The following is a 17,430-nucleotide window of genomic DNA, read 5'->3' as shown; positions in this document are numbered from 1 at the left end:
CAGACAGAAAATCATACCTGATCAAGGAAAATTCTTGCCAGTGGCGCACAGTCAGTGGATTTGAGGAATCGTACAACATCAGCCACGCTCCATTCCAGAGGGTTACTGTCCAGCTGCAGCTTTTCAGCAACTTCCATCTTTATGTCCTAGACAAGCCACCCAGCACAAGAAGAATTCCCAAAATGTTATATATGCAATGGACCAACACTCCCCTCTACTCTCCCACACTCAAACATTCAGCTGCCAAATAAAGCTCTAATGAGAGTTCAAACTGTAGAGGTTTCTTGGTTAGCAGAGATGTGCAGAATAGCATCGAACTGAGGGTGGCTATAACGATGCTATAGCCAGTAAGCAGGGATATAAAACCAGGATTTGGTCAACACAACATCACTGCTCAGGTTGAACCAAGAGGAGCACTAAAAGCTGGGAAATGGAAAGTTCACCGTTCTGTCTACAGCTTTCTGTTTAATCTTTATTACAGTCCTGTAATACAACTGTAATAAAAATCATGATTTTTAATTATTCTGTAGTGTATTCACAATGCCCTTTATGGGGTAACAGAGTATTTTATGAGAACACATGTATGATGCTTAATACTCCCAAGATATTCATGCTTGCCCAACAGCGAGCAAGCTAGAACGCAAATCTACATTCGAAGTTACCTTTGGCGAAGGAGGTTTATTTTCATCATCAGAAAAGGAAAAGGTCCTGAGCTTCCTCTTCCGCTTGTCTCTGTCCTGAGCCAGGGAATGAGACAGTTCACTCTGTGTAGGAGAGGAGGACAGCGATTTCTTCTCTGATACCTCTGATTCCTCAAGCAATTCGTCTTGGTGCTCTGAGGTACTATCCTCAGTCAGAGATTCTTCATCTACCTCATCCTGGTCATCCTCCTCTTCTCCCCCACTGCCCTGAAGAGGTAGGGGGGGGAAAAAAAAAACTGATGAAATAAAAAAAATGGGAAGTTTGGGACAAAAGCTACATTTGCCACCCTTTTTTCAGCTGTAACCTGATGTTACAAGAAACTAACAGTCTGGTGTTTCAAATGTAGCTGGTCGAAGATCACATACCGTATTTATTAAAGTTGTTGGCAGTCTCTTACCTGGGGAGATCCAGCTGGAGTGTTATCCACTGAAGTAGAAGAACGTTTTTTCTTATGAACAAAAAAATGTTTTCGTCTCTTCCGTCTTTTATTTGGTTTCTTCATGGCTACTTCCAGATTACTGTGGCCACCCGGAGGCCTACCTATCCGCTTGTTTTTCCGTTTTCCATAATAGTGTGCTACCAGGACAGAAGAAAGGAGCACCATGTTGAAATGCACCTTCAATGTCACTAGTTAAGTTTGTCCATCATCAGGACTGGAAAATCAGTAGAAGGACATTTCCCAATAGAAATCCCAATTCTGCAAAACTTCAAAATGAGTATGTCTATATTTTCCTCTTCAATTTGTTTTAAGGAAGAAGAGTTACTCATCAATTTTATTTGCCTTATGAAGATTTCCTTCCTCTATCTCTGAGAAGCCCCAAATGATCAGATTTTATATCAAAATCATCAGCCACAGACTCATCCAATTTAATGGTGCTTTTTGTGATGTTTTGTAGTTTTTAAACATGGCCTCAATGCACTGTTTGGTCTCACAGTGTCAAATGGTTAAAGTTAGTTTAAAAAACCCTAAAAACCTAAAACCCCAAAAAGCTAAGAAAAGAGCTTGAAGGTGTTTTATTTTGTTCCACAACAAATTGGTAAAAGCAATTACAATGCCACTTAAATTACAGTATTAGAGTCAGTTCTTGTCCCAAAAGTTGTCTTAAGATGATAAAGCTTTAAGCACACAACAAGAAGTTAAGCCATGCTTCTACCACTTAATATAGAATTAATTTTTTCTCCACTACACACTGGCACATGGATATTTTGTAGGCCTGTGTATGTAGTGCTTGAGCTGCTCCTTGTGTAAACAAAGCAATGCATTTTGGATTCCTTCTGGAGGCAAAGCCAGAAGAAAACCAAAATATAACACCCCAAGCCCCACCTCGGTTTGAGATCAGCGGCCTACTCACTGTATTTAGTCTTTGTCAGGACAGAGCAGTTCTCTGAACACTTATCCAGCACCATCTGAGGGCCAAAGAGGTTTGGACAACATTCCAGCTTGATGCATGTTTTTCTACAGAAATCTGCCACCCGATCTGCCGTCCTCACAACTTCCACAGTTGCACGGTAGCTCTTCCCTTTGTACCTAGCATTGAAAATACCATCATAATTCAGGAATCCTCTAATTACCAGTATAAAAGTACTTCATTGAGAGGTGTACAAGAATATTGCTTTGAGATCAAACTCGGGGAAAGCCTGAGCAATGAGGAACTTTAAGGACGGACAAGCCCAGGAAACAGGTAGTCCTGTCTCTCATGACAGATCCTCGAGCAAAAAAACAAAGCCAGCACCAGAGAGATGCCTGCAGTACCAAACACAGCAACACTGCCCTGCCAGCGACTATAAAATACCACCCGAGAGGACCATCCCAGAGTTTAGATGTTTTGTTTTCTTTGTTCACAGATGGTTTGTTCTTTGTTTTTATGGCACTGCAGAAGTGTCCACTGTGATGTAGACAGCTGGTCCCTAAACCCAAGACAGAGTGCACCAATTCAGCTAATAAAGGTAACAGCAGTCAGCTTCTAGTGAGCCATTCTATGCACATACTATGGCAAACAAATGAACTACTGTCACATTTCCAATCAGCTCTCATCTAATTGCTAAACAATTTGTCAGGACAGTCACTTGCCATGACTCCACATATTGCTCCTGTTTGATTTAAATTAAGAAAAGATTTCTTTTTGTTCATCAGCCTTGCCATGACACTGACAGAGCCACACGGTGAAATTATCTGCCAGAGCCATTCATCATTTCTGCTCTGTTCTCACAGCACAGCTACTGGCACGTGCTGATATCTATTAGGGATGTCTCAGGCCTGCAAGTATCTAGTTAATGCACTGAAAGAAAGAGCTATATCATCATAGTCCAGATATCCCTGGTGTCACTACTGTGACAAAAGAAAGCACACAGCAACTTCAGTAAAACCAAACAATTTTTTTTTCCTCTATTCTTCAGCTACATCTTCTATTTACATTAACCTTTCACATGATCTTCCTATCATCCAAATCCAGAGCAATTCCTCAATACATAGAAAGGTGTCTTTTTACATATGAAACTGATCCAACAAAAGAATTACTGACATGTTCAAAACTATGTGGGAAAGTGTGCTATGGCACATTGGGAAAATCTTATCTCTAGTACACACAGCGACCTAACTACAAGACCATCACTAGACTATAAAGGAGTATCTGGATTTATCAAATATATGTAAATATGATCACTGCTTTTTTCCTAGCCACAAAATAATCTTGCAAAGAAGCTCCAACCCAAATAGCTCAGCAGGAAAACTAGGGAGCACTTTAGGGTAGGCTGTTGTAGAAAGACTTCCATGCCAGGCCATTTCAGAGCACTGCTATAACTTAAATTCAGAGGAATCTTCTTCCACAGAGAAATTTGTGTGGAAATGCCATGGAAATCTGAGAAGCTTCCTGAGCAGATGTGCTTCTGCTTTAAAATACTGACAATTATCTTCAGGTGAATTAAATTACCTTAAACCTCACCTGCAGTGTATATGCTATATTGTACCAGTGCATATTCTGTGTTGTACTAGTACCACACCATTCTTCACCACTAGCTGCTTACATGCCAGTAGCAGAGCACACCTGGCATAAAGGAGCACTGAAATCAGATGCACTTCACCAGAAATTCATAAAGAAGTTTATAAAGATTTGGAAGTTTAATGGCTGTCAGCATCTTGATATGCTATAAGCAATTTTTCCTTGTCTGAAATGTGAGAAGTTAAAGCATAGACTGCAGAGAACATCGCTATTGGGATCAACTAAATAGGGAACACGACAAGAATTTACTTGGCTTTTAGGGTCTCTCCATGCCCATGCCATGCAGCCTCTTCATCCAACTGCAGTTCTCGCAGGACACGACTAGGTTTGTAAGCTGCATTGATCAATAAAGTGAGAACCTACAGTGAGGGAGGGAAGAGGAGAAAACATGTTTAAGTTCTTTGTACAATAAATCTGTTTTAAAGTGCCAGGGTAGAATAGGAAATTACTTCTATTCATCCAAATTTTCTAGCATCAAAGCACTCATTCACAGCAGGATGACAGATACCTCCCGATATTGCCAAAATGAAAACTGAGAGCAGTTGACACTTTGAGCCTTGCCAAACCTTCAGAATTTGTCTGCAAAGTCACGAGTGTATCTAGCAATTTCCAAGTCATTGCCCTTGAATTACACGTCACTAAATTAAAGCCTGAGGCTGAATACCACAAAACTTGCATAACCTTGGGTAAATCTGAGTGATTATCTCAGAGATTGTTTGACATGTGAAGATGTGCCAAAAAATGCTGCAGGATTTTGCTGCCTGCCAACCCACTACTTGCTACAAAGTCATCCTGCAGAATCTTAAGCTCTCCTCTGTTTTGCTTTCATGAGCCACGATAAGGCCTGTACTATAATACAATGAGAATTTCTCTGGTGCTGTAAAGTAACTCAAAGTTGTGAATAGCCTGAAGTTAGTGGGGGATAGTACAAAGTGTGCATTCAAACTGTATTTCTTATTTTCAGTAAGTGCTTATTCCAAATCATTCCCAAACTGGGTGCGTGAGAACCTTGACGTAACAAATTCGCAGCTTCAGTCCTACTAATGCAGCAGTCCAGAGGTCTATAGTTCAAAAGAAGAGTATTAAATATAATGCAAGTACCAAACTCACTCTAGGATTCATACATTGAGCAAGAGTCATAATTGAAATGAATGTAACTAAGCATATTGGTTGAACTTTTAGCAACAGTCAGCCTCTCAGGTCAGATAATAACGACCCAACATGACCTTTTTGAAGATTTTGGAAAAATAATTATTGCATTAAAGTATCTGTAAATTTGCTGTGAAACACGTTCTGCAGAAGAGACTCTCTGGCATTAAAGAATGGCCTCTTCCTCCCTCTTCCCTTCCCTCAGTTACGTTAGAAAGCAAAACCACAATTTCATCTGATCTTTGCAAATCGTATCTGGCTTATAAAACACAGAGAATTCTTTTAATTTTCCAATTTCCAAAAACAGTTTGCCATTTCTACTAAGAAAATCTGTATTTCCTGTTTTAACATCAACTGTGCAAACTGTAAAGGAATTTTGGGATTATCTGAAGCTAAATTCTGTTAATTAAAATTGAAGCATTTATTACAGCTATAAAGAGATACTAACTCCTTCAATTGTGGTAATTACACGTTACTCTGTTTTAACCTAAAATAAAGTTTAGCAGTAGAAGGCTGCCTGTAACTCAGATAAATAAGATGCTTTTACTCTTTCCAGCCATTCATAAAACAGTCCATGATTTACAATTGGTTTTATACAAACCCCCCTCTTTACTCATTATCAATTAAATTCATTAATTATCCATCTATAATTAGAGACACACTCTAGCATTTATGATACACTGCTACGCAGGTTCACTATGTGCAACCACCTCACCTCTTTCAGAACAAGAACACAGTTCCCAGGTCCCACAGACTGAGGAAGCTCTGCAATCCTGCCTTTGTTAAGGTAAGGCCCTGAGAAGCACCGGTGGTTGAAGTAGATCTTTGGGCAGCAGTACTTTCCATTAATTACCACTGAGAAATGAGAAAGCAAAGATTTCAATCACCTGCTACAACCTCCCCAGCAAAGAATGACTTCTTGCAATACATAATATTTTGCCTGCTGTAAAAAACGAGGGGAAAAAAGTCTTGAATGACATGAATTTGGGGTGGTTTCAGTGTCACATTTGCAATGACAGCACTAATTATTCCATGTTGCCAAAATATTTTTCATACTTCACACACATGCTTGCAAATTGTCAAACTACAGGAAATAAAGTTGGTCATTTATCAGAAAAGAAGCATTTCTTCCTGCCTAGTCTGATGCTTCATGGTATTGCACCAGTGAGAACAGGCAAGAAGACGACAATCCCAACTTTTTGGTAGGAGAAGCACTTCCTACACAGCAATTATGGATAAATTTTCCAGTCAAGTAACTATCTCTCCCCCAAACTTCTGCCACCAGAGAAGCTGGCAAAGTTGTTCTCCGCTGTTTATCCTAAACTGCAATATCACATTGCTTTGCATTTTTAGACTCTTTTCCCTCATTCAGCAAACAAAAGATGCAGCAACTGATGAAGCGATCTTTGATGAAGTGACATCAAGTTTTCTAAACCTATTAAACGGTTCAACGCTGCTCAAAATTAAAGTTATGTAAAATATGTATTGCAAGATACTTATGTATAAATACAAAACTGTTTCACCCTTAGCAGTGTTGTAGTTGTTCTTGATTGAGCAACACTATCACTTAAAGATCTTAAATTCAGTAGTTGGTAACTGGCAGATAAATAAATGAAGTCAAATTTACCTTATGATTCTATTAAAAGCTAATTAAAATGCTAAGCAAGCACGAATCATTTCTATAAAGCTTGCATTTGGTGCAGCTTCAGATGTGCATTTCACTGTACAGAAAACAGCAGAAGAGGCATTTTGTTGCCAAACAGATAGATCTGTATGACTGTTTCACCAGCAGATGTACTTATTCATCATATTCATTCTTGCAACAGTTTAGAAAATTATTAGATTTCGCCATCTGGCACACAAAGCAGTTTACTGTTTGAATTGCTTTTGTTTATCATGATGATGAAGTTATCATAAAAAACAGACAAACCTGCTTCCCAAAGCTAGAATCTAACAACTCAAGAGCACAGATGCAGCATGCCTGTTATGTTTCTCCCAACATTATTAAACATAACAGGTGACAATAAAAAAAATCATTTGCACGGGTCACAGTACACATTTGGCTCCACATATCCTCTGCTCGGGGGGGATGTTCTGGTGTAAAAATCTAATTTCCAGGTTTAATGCACATATCAATTGCAGGGCACAAGTAATTGTATGCTTTTGTTTGTTTCATTGTTTTTTGAAGTTCAACAAATCATCAAGGGATGAAAATCTTCAAACCCTTTCCTCCTCTCCCCTCTCCTAACAGAAGAGTGTTGAGCAGCTGAACGATGAGGCAGCTGAACTGTTACAGGATTTTGTCTTTGTTAGCCCGCCCTCTCTGATCAATACCTGAGTCAGAAGAGTTCAGTTCCTGGTTCTTTAGTCCATCATGAACTGTCCTTGAAGACAAAATTCTGAAATGAAAGGAAGAAGATTGGGAAAAGGGACAGATGGTAAGGATAGCCACCTCTCAGTTACTAAAAGCAACCATTTAATTTTTTTTTTCTCCAGGTCCAGCCTTATTAATCTGCTTTTTATACCTCCCCTGTTTCACAATAACAACATGCAAGAACTATCAAATTCAATTTGGAAAGGACTACTGCACTGCTACAGCTAGCAGCAATCCGTCCTTGCTTGCAGTGTATGGGCTACCATGCTGATAAACACACTACGCAAAGCTACTGACAATAGTCTACGTTTTCTGCCTCCTTTTAACTTCATTTCACATTTCATGGCACAAGTCAAGCGTACAGTCTTACCTTATGCATTCTGAAAAAGATGGATTTTAAACAAAATACAACCAAAATGACTCAAGTACTCTGGTAAGAATTTCAATTACAAAACGTGGAAGAACAGTCTGCTCGGTATTTTAGGAGCAATGAAAACATTGGCAGGACTACTGACAGATCTGGTGTTTGTAAAGCTGTAAGAGTCAATAAAACCAACTGTCAGGCATTCTACTGAGCATTTTTGAGCAGGCTCACATGAAGGAGTTTCATATGCATGACACAGAGTTTATAGACAAATTGTAGATATTAGCAAAACTCCTTTTTGGTTAGTCTGGGCCAAATGTAATCTGGGAAGGAACTATTAGAAGTTCATCTATTAAATGACAGTGCTCACACTAAAGCCAAATTTTCTGATCAGCTGTGCAAAATCACAGCTACATGTTAAGGCAGCCACATTTTCTAAGCATGTTTACATTACAGAAACTGTATTATTTAAGAAGGGAATACAACCAAAAGGGAATCCAGTAATTTTCCCTATTAATCACCATTAAAAAAAGGCTCAAGCACAAACTTACAAACACAGTCTTAAGGTCAGGCTAGTTTTTCCTAAATGCACTCCAGTACTCACAGATAATGCAATCTTTTAAAAATGAAAGATCAACAATTTCAACCCCAGAACTTCAATGACTTGACGACTTCAATAATTCAGCTGAGTTGCACTAGCATTGTTAAAAAACAAATTCCATGCTTTCTATCTCCTACTATAGCAGTGCAAGAGGTCTTTTTCAAGATCAGCAGAACTACCACCATTAAGATAAATGGATTGTGGAATCTCTCAGCCCTCAGTACAGCACTTCTGTAAAGCTAAATCTCCCCTAAGACAACATGATTTACCAATTAGAAGAAGAAAAAAAACCCCAAACCCCAACAAAAAATAAAAGCAAAAAACCCGTCACTTACTGTTTCTCTGGTTGAACTACTGCAATTTTTTTCTGCTTGTTTACTGAAAGGAAGAAGAAGAAAACATAAACAGCAAAGTATGGGAGACAAACAAATGAAAATTCTAGTACAATATATACACTAGACTCATTTCCTCTAAGTTACATGCCAAAAAGAATCCATGTTGAAAGTCACTGCAAGGTTAGATAGCTGACCCATCTGCACTAGAGACATGCTGGCCCATGTAATTTGAAGTAACCCAAAAGATTTACTTCAACTTTCACTAAAAATTCATTAAATCAGGCATGCATATTCCCAGTCTTCTAGGAAATCTCACTTTTTGTGCATCTTTCTTTGCATCATAGCCCCTAAACTACCTGTAATACCAGCCAAAAAGGAACTATCTGCTTTCTTTTTCAGCATCCAAAGGTGCTGAAACCTAACCAAAGGTTAGGTTCATAGGCCCAACTCACCACTTTACTGGCACAGGGAACTTCAACACCGTTTAATGTTGAAACGGAATGAAATCAGCTGGTCAGAAACATATATGACTTAAGCTGATTACTATGGAGGAAAACAATGTTGCAACTAAGAAAGTCAACTAGGTGATGGGTCCACTTGCTAATTCTGGCTTTCACAATCAAGTAATATTATTAAACAAGGTAATGCAATATGTGCCTCTTCAGCAATTTCAGGCTTTGTCCCCAAACTCCTGGATTTTTTCTTTCTAAAGCATCTTTTCTCTAATTAGGTCCCCCTCACCCCCTACTTCTGTCCTTGGCAGTGCAGACATGTCTCAGATTAGTTTCTCTTGCTTTGACTTGCAATAAATGACAGCTCATTCCAATCTTACAATTTTAATATCTTACTTAATAAACATTCAGGAAGTTCTTCAGTTTCTCCAACTCCCATTAAACTTTAATAAACAGAGCTCACTAACCAGCTGAGAGAAGACACTAGTGTAGTTAAACCAGGTAGGATTTACTTTGCCACATTTTGTCATTAAGGGATCATAACCCTCTGGCCCATTTAGAAAGCTAGTCCCCTTTATTTCAACTCTAAAACATATACACACTCAACATTGTTTTGTTATGGCATTAATTTTACTTGCACAAGTGCAAGTGTAAAATCAGTATCAGGGTCAGACACATGGCAAGAACAGCTCAGACAAAAGTATATGCATAGCATGGGTGTGTGTGCATACACACAGATACGGATTTCTTTATTGTGACTAATGGATGGTTTCCACGTGCTCATACAGCATGCAAGGGTCTCAAGCCAACACTGCCTGTTTTGGAGTTGTTGTATGGATTCCAACTGGACCTAATAGCCAAGGGAACAGTTGCACAAGGCATGGATTCTCTGTACATTAAGTGTTTCCGAACTCAGTGATGCCTGCAATAATTCTGCAGTAGCCTGCCTTTGAAGGTCTCGCCATCTCTATCTCACCAGCTAACCGCTGCAAATAGAACAGAACTCATACCTATTGCTTTGCGAGGAGGTCTGAGCTGATATCCATTCGTCTCGCACCAACCCACTGGAAATATATTCATTGATTCCACGCTCACTATACAGTCAGGGACGGGCTTCTTGGAGCCTGTTTAATTTAGAGAAGCAAAAATTGAAACAACTCATAAAAATAAAAAACCTCATTTGGTTAATGCTTGCTATATGTTTGCCAGTGAAGCTGATTTTACTTATGGCATATCTGGAACACAGTATCAATTGTTTATTCATCCCCTTTTATTGACCAGATTCTTTCCTGACCTCATTTGCTTCCTCCTAAAGGCTGGAGATGGGAATTTGCCATCCACAGTTTAGCAGAGATGCACAGTGCATAGTTAAGTGCATGCTGATGTACTTCCAATCAAGAAATGGGATTATAATGGAGAATGGCTGACATAGGCCTATTCTACCTTAATGAAGAACCTCTGTAAAAGTTTTCTTCCTAGGTCCGGCCAAAGCTTGCTCAGAATGCAAATCACCCATTTGTAAAAATGTTACAAGGCCCTTGCTTTCTAAAAGACACTGATCAGCACTTCGCACAGTGCACTAGCCTAGCACCAACACATTGCAATGCACAAATGCCATTTTCGTCTGGCTTAAATAAGCCCTGCCATCCAAGGCTAACTGGGAAACAGACAATGCAAATGGGTTTTTGCTGTGTTTTCCTTGAGGAAACGGTGATTTCCTGCCCATATTCAGCAGGCAGTGAGTTTGCTCCAGATACTCTTCGGGTTTGATGATGGTACTATGGAAGAACCAATACAAGTGCTACTCTTCTCTCCCACATCAGGCTTACCCTCCAGCTGAAGCCACAGGTAGGAATCTTTCAACTTGGTGACTGTAGCAATGCAAACTTCTTCAGGATCAACTGGGTTCACAGCCTCAAGTTTCATATTCTCTTTAAATCCATGGTCAGAAGTTAACTAGGAAAAAGACAGAATACTTCAGTAAAATACCATCTGTATATCTAGTATATAATATGAATAGCCAGGAACAGGAGCAACACAAAAAAGCCTCAGTGTTAGAGTAACATAGAAAGATACTCATGCAGTCAGAGAAAATTTCAGATAATTAGCACATTGAATACAAGATAGATATATTATGAACTACAAAGAATTTAAGTTAAAAAAGGCTCTACAGACAGACCTAGAAAAGAACCTGTTTGTACTCAAAAGTAAGGATGCTGAGACTCTCTGAAAGGATTGAGTGCATTCGGAGCAACCAGGAATTCTCTGCTGCTTGCTACCTAAATGGTAAGTCTGACAAACAGTCTGACCAGGCTCTCTATTCTATTCTGTTAGCTTGAAAATCCATTTTACGTATGCAAATAACATTCCTGCCTCATCCAAGTGAGTTCTGGCAGACAGCAAAGGAATTTTTCTTTTCGTTTTACATTTTTTGGATAAGTGGGATTTCACTTTGTTCACCAATTTAGTCCTCATTTATCGAAAAATTCCTAAAATGTAAGAATGAGTATTTATCCGGCTCTGAAGCACCTGAATTAAAGATAAGAAGTAACAGCCAGACAGAGGACTCTCCTCCCAGAGCCGCTCTGCAACATAATTACAGGATCAATACATTACGAATTCTGGAACTAGCCTACAGTGATCAACTCTTCTCAGAAAAGGGATAATAAATTCAATGACCTGTTCTAGGATGCCACGGCTTACAAGACAGAACAAGGGCAACAAGAATTCATAGCCAGCAACACCCTCTTCAAAAAATGGTAATTATTCATTTTAATTTCTTCCCCTAAGCACTGCAATAGCCCAAGTATTGTAAATGGAATTGGAAGGCAGTGTTAATAGTACCCTTTTCTGCTTGACAAGGTATGCTGCTTTGGGACACAGCAATACTGTCACTGAACCAACAAAAGCCCAAAATCTAGCAAGTACTTCAGGCACTGATTAATGTAAAATGATTATCTGGTACTAATTTAAGATGACTTGGTATTGATTAATACAATGGAATGAATTTTGCAAGCTGAAAGGAAGGAAGACTGAAAGAGTACACTAAGTAAATGAAAACAAGGTCTATTAAAAGGCCCTGTTTCCACAATTACAGGAGTGCCAAGGATTGATACTATTTTACGACTATTCCATGAACTCCGACACATCTCATTTTTACAAAACGCTCATTTCTTTTCGATCTGCTTTATCACAACTGAAGCATTTGGTCCACCACTTACTTATCTAGGAAGTGGGCACGCACCTACTACTGTTCACATCCATTTGCACTTTCTTAACTCTTTCATTTCCTCAGTTATCACAGGTACTTTAAGTAAAAAACATGCAAAAGGTTCTTCTCCCTGGAATCAAGAGTGTCATTCACGTAACAGGAAAGAGATTTTTCTGCAAGAGAACCTTACCGAAGGGAAGCAGCTCTGGGGAGCTGCCTCAGCACCACATTGTTTGAGGTAGTCTGCCCAATCGAAGTCCTGCCCAGGATAACCTAAGTGAAGAAAAAGCAAAGGGATTAGTTTAACAGCATGAGAACAAATGACTCATTTCAAGCTGACATGAAGTATAGGTCACTGAAATCTGTTTGGGTTACTCAAGTTTGTCAGCTGACTAGGGCTTCACTGAGCCATCTGAGGTCAGCCCATAGCATGGTTCTCACATATTCGAGATACCCTCTTTATTTTCATTGCAGAGGGGCTTTTGGGCACTGGTCTACCTTGACTCCCGTTTTTGACTTGAAATGGTGTCAAACTAAAAGTGACTTCACAGAGAGCAACCTGAAGCACAAATCAAGCACATCTGTTAAGCAGATAAGGGCAACAATCGAAACACGGGGAAGCGTTTGCATCCTTTACACAAGGTACAGATGAAATTCTGGCAAAGTTTCTGCAAGATTACTTCATTAATGTCATGTCAGCTCTGAAACTTTTTAAAAATTTTTTTAGAATAGAGCACCCAAAATGCGCTCAATACCAACATATTACTCTCTCAAACGCATGTTAAATACCAAGCCATTAAACAGAGCAGTTAGTCGTCTTAAGAAGTTCGTCAAGTTTGCTAATAGCTGTAAATCTGCATACACGTTTGAAGGGAAGAGTCTTAATAGAGTCAGACATCTCTGGACATCTCAGGACAGAGCATCTCTCCAAGAACAAGACAAATTAAACTCTACTTAGAGGAAATACTTCGCTTCCCTGTGATCTAATAAAAAGCAAACAACTGGAAGGAACTGGGTGCTGAAGTGTGCTGCCGTGATAGTTTGAGGCTGGCAGTATATTAGCAAGGAGACAACTGTCGCAGTTATTCCAGTAGTACCTTGGAAGCACTCCCCTACAAGAGACACCTGTGACAAGGGTTTAAGATACCAAACAAAATTTTAAAACTAGTCTAAGAATATAGGATTAACATGACAATCTAAAAACATTAAGTTCAACTGCTCCTCAGAGTAGTTGGTTAGGGCCTAACCACAGAAGGACCTATTTATTTTTCTCAGTTTTATCAGTGCCAGTAGGACTCGAGACAATTCAGAATGCCCACCATTTCCGGGGGACCTATGAGAACAGAAGCTTAAAATCTTGGTCAGCTCCAGTCACGTGCCTAAAAAGTGAGATTTCATCTTTCGCATGCAAAATTCTAGGTAAAGCTGGGTCAAGCAAAGCTACTTTTGGTACCTTACCCAAGGAAAGGCAAGAGACAAACATCCTATGCTCTTTGCTCCTCTGATGTCACGGGCAGCTAAAACAAAGCATTCTGAATTCTGTGACAGTGAATAAGAGTACCGAGTCCCTGGTTTTACAATACCATTGACATTTCCATTTTGAGAAAATGCATAAATATTTCAGTAGCTGAGGATCACTCCCCAATTCCCTTATGTCCCGAAGCAACGTTTCAGCAATCTGCTACCTTGCCTGATAGGTCCTTGGAAAAAAAATACTTCATTAACTTCTAAGTGATAAGATATTCTAACAATATTATAAGACATTGGATAACAATGTCTCATTTTGATCAGAAGGAAAAATCCAATATGAAGACTATAGTCTTCTGATATCATGTTAATTAATGCTGAAATCAACATTGCCTTCAGCCCTGGAACACATACTCCATTCATTCAAGTGTTCAGGTTTTTATGCATGACCAACATCCCCAGCCACTGTCATCTTCTCAAATCCAGGCACGTACACAGGAAACTTCAGTTTCACTAACTCAAAGCTCCTGTTTCTCAGAATTTGATCTTTCTTGTTCTTTGCTTGTGCTACTACATGTAATACTTTTGCAGAGGTGTTGTCCTAAACAAAGCACTCTGGGGACTGCCAATCTACTTCCTTCAAAGAGGAGTGAGCATGACAAGCTTGCACAAACATACCTGGTGGGGGACTGAGATGCAAGCCGTTCTTCAGACTCCACTGCACAGGGAAAATACCAGCACTGTTGACATGACAAATGTAAGACTGGCTGGTTGTACGCTCTGGTCTCAAGTCATCAATTTCTATCATGAAATATTTTTCATTGTATACCTGTAGTTAGCCAAAAGAGAACCATGTGGTCTTGTAAGTAGCAGATTCTGATCTACTGCTCCCTCTCCCCCATTTTGATAACTTTATTAAACAGCAACACTGCACAATGGAAACCCTTTACCTTGCAATACTGTGAGGGGAAAAAAAAAAAAAAAATATTAAAAAAGACTCTATGGGATTCATAAACCAGCAGACTCCTCTGCATTATCTGGAAACTTAATAAAGGTTTCCAGATAAGTAATAATAAATAAGTAATAATAAAAGACAATGTACAAGCACTTGAAAAATAAGGTGATCAAATGCTATATGAAATTTTCTTATGAAAAATGCAGAGAAATTAGAGTTTGCGGTCTTATTACCGTTCTGTAATAACAAAATTGCTTATTACAACAAGGCTGAACTGTGTCCTAGGATGGACTGTCACAAGTAAAACCATTATGCTCCCAAAGTAACTAGGAACAGGACAAGAAAATATAAAGAAAAGTAAATGATTTTGCTTTGTTTGGAACTAGTTGTACCTTTTTAGTAATAAGCGAGCATCTTATTTGAAGAAACTGTATACTGGAGTTTAAAAAAAGAGAGATCACCAAAGTGTAAGATATCATATTGACAGACTATCTGTCCTAAAGAAAAAGCAATGGTTTCTAGAAAATATACAAAAAACGATATTAAAATATGTCCTAGCTTTATGTTGTACAGCAACATTTTGGTTTACTATATCAAAGCAGGTCTCTTTAGAACCTTTCACCTGTTTACTAAAATAGGAAGACAGAAGTTGCTCAAAACCTGATTATGTTTGGGAGTTTTCATTTTAACTTTTAAACCCATGTATGGGCCCTTGTTTGAAAACCAGGCTACTTAAACGTCAGCGCTTGTACATAGTAATGCCGTTAACTTTTGCAAAAACAAAACCTCCAAATCTATCTTCAAGTGGATACTCAGATTATGAGGGATTATATCTAATTTTAAAAATCTGGGTTTGACAATTTCAGCCATTTGACCTTTTGAGCTTGTATCTTTATGGAACTTTTCCCCTACTTTCAAATCCAATGTCTTCACCATCAGCAGTTAAGTTCTTTTTTTTCCTGGCAACCTGTCCCCTAAGGGAAGCATATAAAATACTGAATTTGAAAACTAATTCAAGATTTTAAGATAATCAATTAATGAGAATTTCCTGAGCATTTAAGAAGAGAAGTAGCAATGGAATTGACTCTTAACAGGACAAATTAAAGAACCCTAGTACCTTGAGAACTGTAGCAGGAGAGATTACAAAAGGAGCCATTGGGTCCACAGCTTCTAACTTCATGCCTTCAGAGAACGAATGCACTCCAATCACAGGTTTATCCTGAAAAATGAAGTATCAGAGTGATTACCTGCCTTTCTCCATCAAAAAGATGTACCTTATGTAATTCAACTGAAGAGGATAATTTGAGTTTTTATTAGTTCATTCTAAGAAACAAACGTGTCGGAGTACCAGCAACCTCTCTATAATGAAAAGGCCAACTATGCCTTCTGAGACTCACAGTTTTCTATGAGTTTTAGGAAATTGAGTCCCAAAGATTTCCTCCTCTGATATTCTCCACGTAAAAGCAAGATTTCATAATACAGGGTGGTCTGGTAAGTCAATAGAAAATTTTTTTCCCCCCTAACCTTTAGCACTCATCATGAGCTAATCTAAAAGAGAACTATAGAAGTCTACATTTTCAGCCTAACAAAAACCTGCAAAACAGGGTTCCTGCTCCAGAATTATGTATATCCTGATCTGTATATGACCCAATACATTCAAGAGCAACAGCATCTCCTGTTCTGTTCTGCTTACAGGTCCAAATGAAGCTGAGAAAAATGAACTAAGAACTTGAAGGACTAAATTTACACTCCTTCTTCTCAAAACGTGTCAAGTTGTTGGTGTTTTTTGTGGGGTTTTTTGTTGGGTTTTTTTGTTTGTTTGTTTGGGTTTTTTTAAATTTTAATTCATGTGTACTTAAATTCAGACTCACTAGTAACATTTACTGACACTCAGGTTGTAAGAGGACACCTTATACAGCATGTGTGACTTTATCAGGTTACGGATTAGGTGTTACACATTAAACTTTCCAATGTACTTGCACAATTAGAGAGACTGCAGTAACCCTGCGCTCCTCTAGAAGGACAGTAATCTACACAAGACCAGCTGGTGAACAACTGGAGATACCATTATAAGGGATCAGAACCAGGGATTTTTCCCAGTATGACAACTACTTGCTCACATATGTGTGATGGATGCGTTGTCTAACTTAACAAGAATTGTATTATAGTATGATCTTTTAAAATGGAGAGAGAAAGGAAAAAAATTAAAAAACCAAACCAGAACAGCCTAAGAAGTTTCAGTAACAGTGACTGACTTCCCTGAATCACTTCTTAGGAATATAGCATTTTCATATCATCCACAGAATTAAATTACACATATCGCATCTTCACCTTAAAGAGATCTGTAGGAACTGACGACTCCTCTTCCTCCTCTTTCACCTTCTTCAGGATCTCTTGCCAATCCGCTTCGCTCTTCAAGGACCTAATGGCTTGAGTAAAAAGAAAGGAAAACAGTGAATGAACTAATCTTCTTTCTTCTTCTTTTCCCTCAAAAAACACTGTTTGATTTGTGCTCCTCCAAGTGCTAAGTTCATAATCTGTTCAGAATCTGTGCAAATACCTTCCTTAAACTTACTGTTTTCTTAGCCATTCGGATGTGTTACAAAAAGGGACTGAAGTCAAGCAGCAGTATCACCCATATGCTGCCCAGTCTAGTTTTTCTGAGGAAATGCAGGTCACATCAACACCGAGGAAAACTTCTGGAGAAACGTATGACCAGAAAACAAATCCTACCTGGATAACACTAGTCTGTTTTATGCTTAAGCAAGCAAAAAGCTCAATAAATGTTCCACAATTCTGTCCCAGTTGCCTAAGTTACTCT

At 38.8% G+C, this 17,430-nt stretch overlaps 1 protein-coding gene across 3 annotated transcripts in view; it reads right to left on the bottom strand.

Annotated features, from left to right (window-relative positions):
• Positions 1–17,430, bottom strand: part of SFMBT1 (Scm like with four mbt domains 1) — an 81,441-nt gene that overhangs the window by 6,499 nt on the left and 57,512 nt on the right. For 2 of the 3 annotated variants that reach the window (XR_012777492.1, XM_075514221.1), the window contains exons 7-20: positions 16,941–17,038; positions 15,727–15,828; positions 14,333–14,483; positions 12,378–12,460; positions 10,806–10,932; positions 9,987–10,100; positions 8,525–8,567; positions 7,185–7,249; positions 5,566–5,705; positions 3,951–4,060; positions 2,055–2,230; positions 1,100–1,278; positions 663–908; positions 18–146 (exon numbers count right to left, since the gene is read on the bottom strand). Coding sequence is in view for 2 of the 3 variants with exons in the window: in XM_075514221.1 (XP_075370336.1) it covers positions 18–146; positions 663–908; positions 1,100–1,278; positions 2,055–2,230; positions 3,951–4,060; positions 5,566–5,705; positions 7,185–7,249; positions 8,525–8,567; positions 9,987–10,100; positions 10,806–10,932; positions 12,378–12,460; positions 14,333–14,483; positions 15,727–15,828; positions 16,941–17,038 (1,763 nt within the window). In the remaining variant the exon portion in view is untranslated. The remainder of the gene's footprint in view (positions 1–17; positions 147–662; positions 909–1,099; positions 1,279–2,054; positions 2,231–3,950; positions 4,061–5,565; positions 5,706–7,184; positions 7,250–8,524; positions 8,568–9,986; positions 10,101–10,805; positions 10,933–12,377; positions 12,461–14,332; positions 14,484–15,726; positions 15,829–16,940; positions 17,039–17,430) is intronic. The other variant, XM_075514222.1, reaches the window with a different exon arrangement.

This window comes from Mycteria americana, chromosome 11 (assembly GCF_035582795.1).
Source record: "Mycteria americana isolate JAX WOST 10 ecotype Jacksonville Zoo and Gardens chromosome 11, USCA_MyAme_1.0, whole genome shotgun sequence".
Classification (NCBI taxonomy): domain Eukaryota; kingdom Metazoa; phylum Chordata; class Aves; order Ciconiiformes; family Ciconiidae; genus Mycteria; species Mycteria americana.
This window is presented reverse-complemented; position numbering and strand designations above follow the sequence as displayed.